The sequence below is a fragment of the Austrofundulus limnaeus genome, unplaced genomic scaffold, assembly GCF_001266775.1.
Source record: "Austrofundulus limnaeus strain Quisiro unplaced genomic scaffold, Austrofundulus_limnaeus-1.0 Scaffold19, whole genome shotgun sequence".
NCBI lineage: Eukaryota > Metazoa > Chordata > Actinopteri > Cyprinodontiformes > Rivulidae > Austrofundulus > Austrofundulus limnaeus.
Window position 1 is genome coordinate 2918520 of NW_013952421.1, and position 1718 is coordinate 2920237.

The window sequence follows — 1718 nt, forward strand, 5'->3', positions numbered from 1 at the left end:
GAAGGCAAAAGGGGGTCCAACCCGTTACTAGCGTGGTGTACCTAATAAAGTGGCCGGTGAGTGTAGATTCATGACTTTATTGATTTTTAACACAGTTGGAGCAAATGAGACCAGTGTGGTCCCTGTGGTTAATCCAGAGCAAGAACAGAAACGCTGTACACACCCGCACACAACTGTTGTTCATTTCCTCTCTTATCAACATTTTTTTCACAGCATGGGCTTGAGAAGAACTTCAAAACATCTGATCAAAGGCACCTTTCTAAGTATTCAGAGAGTGACAAATGCAACAAAGAGGCAGTATATATTTTTTTCCTGAATTATTTTTACACTTTATGTGATGTATATTTAAATAAAATGATGTGCATTATACAAAATACTATGTAAATGACCAGACTGCTTTATAAACTGTCTGAAGATTTCTTTTCCATGAGTCTGGCTGAGGTCTGACAAAAATCCAAGAAAGAATACTGCCTTTTTGCCATTTCCACAAACAGCACTGGTCTGGTTTGCACATCAGAACAGTTAACTACCTAGTAGGTTTTTTTTTACACCTTCAGCAACTTGACACTTGACACAGCTCATGCTTACTTCTATGTCATTTGATTGAAATGTGGATTTATCCCAAATTGCAGTTTATTTTACTTGCGTAACACCACTGTTGAACCAAACAGAAGCTTTGTTTTGCCCTGAGCACTAGAACAATGTTAGAGCTACATCACAGACTGCCAGCCCCCTAGGTGACTGTTTTCCTTCTTTTTGCTCCATAGAGTTGAAATCATTCATGGCTCTGTGTGTGTATGTGTGTGTGAGCCTATAAGAGACTGAAAGGGCTTATTTGTTTTTCCCCTCATTGCTCTTTGACTCCCCACCCCCACCCACCCGAACACGTTGGAAACATTGTTATCTCTGTCCAGACGCCTTTTTCGCAGCAAGTTATTGAATCATGTCAAGTCGCCGTCCCCTGAGTTTCAAATGCAAGCTGTAGAAACATTAGCCATTGCTTCCGCATGGCAAGTGGGATCTATTAGTGTTGCTTTCGTCCTGCGGAGCATGAGTATCCGAAGGGGCCGTGGGGGGCCTCGGCTGGCTGTGCAATTGTCTGTGCCAGAGTCCTGCGGCATTATAGACCAATGCTGTAGACAGGACAAGAAGCCGGGGCCATGGCGCAATCCAAAGTAGCCTATTAACCTGAAGGGATGACGTTGAGACCTGATAAATTATGCAGCTTTGATGGATAATTACAAGTGAATGACCTGGGTTTAAAAATAATGTTTTTGTGTGTGTGTATGTGTGTGTGTATGTGTGTGTGTGTGCTTTTGCAAACCCCACCTAATTTGTCTGTTTAGCTACAGGACCAACTAACACTGAGGTCAAGTTCCTCCCTTCCCTTCAGGGCCACAGGCTTAGTCATGTGTTCCAGCCCAGTCCGAGTGGCTCCTCAACACATTATTATTCCAAATGTTGCTTGTTTCATTTTAAAAATGCCCATCCTGTCCTGCAGATAATAAAGTTTYAGCCACCTTGACACAGTCTTGCCACCTAAGTGAGCATATAAAACAAAGTTTGTGTGAATTTTTAYCAGTTTTTGACACTTGTTTTCTATCTTCTTGTTTTATCTTTGCAGGAATCTCGGTAACAAAGAAGACACACACTTGTGAGTACCTTTTTTTAATTTTGCCACAATAATAAAGCAGCTAACATGTCATTTAATTCTAAAT

General features: G+C 41.4%; 1 protein-coding gene across 1 annotated transcript in view; it reads left to right on the forward strand.

Annotated features, from left to right (window-relative positions):
• The window catches only part of roraa (RAR-related orphan receptor A, paralog a), a 222934-nt gene that overhangs the window by 151973 nt on the left and 69243 nt on the right, over window positions 1–1718 (forward strand). Inside the window, exon 2 of the mRNA XM_014003599.1 lies at window positions 1625–1654. Coding sequence (XP_013859053.1) covers window positions 1625–1654 — 30 coding nt within the window. The remainder of the gene's footprint in view (window positions 1–1624; window positions 1655–1718) is intronic.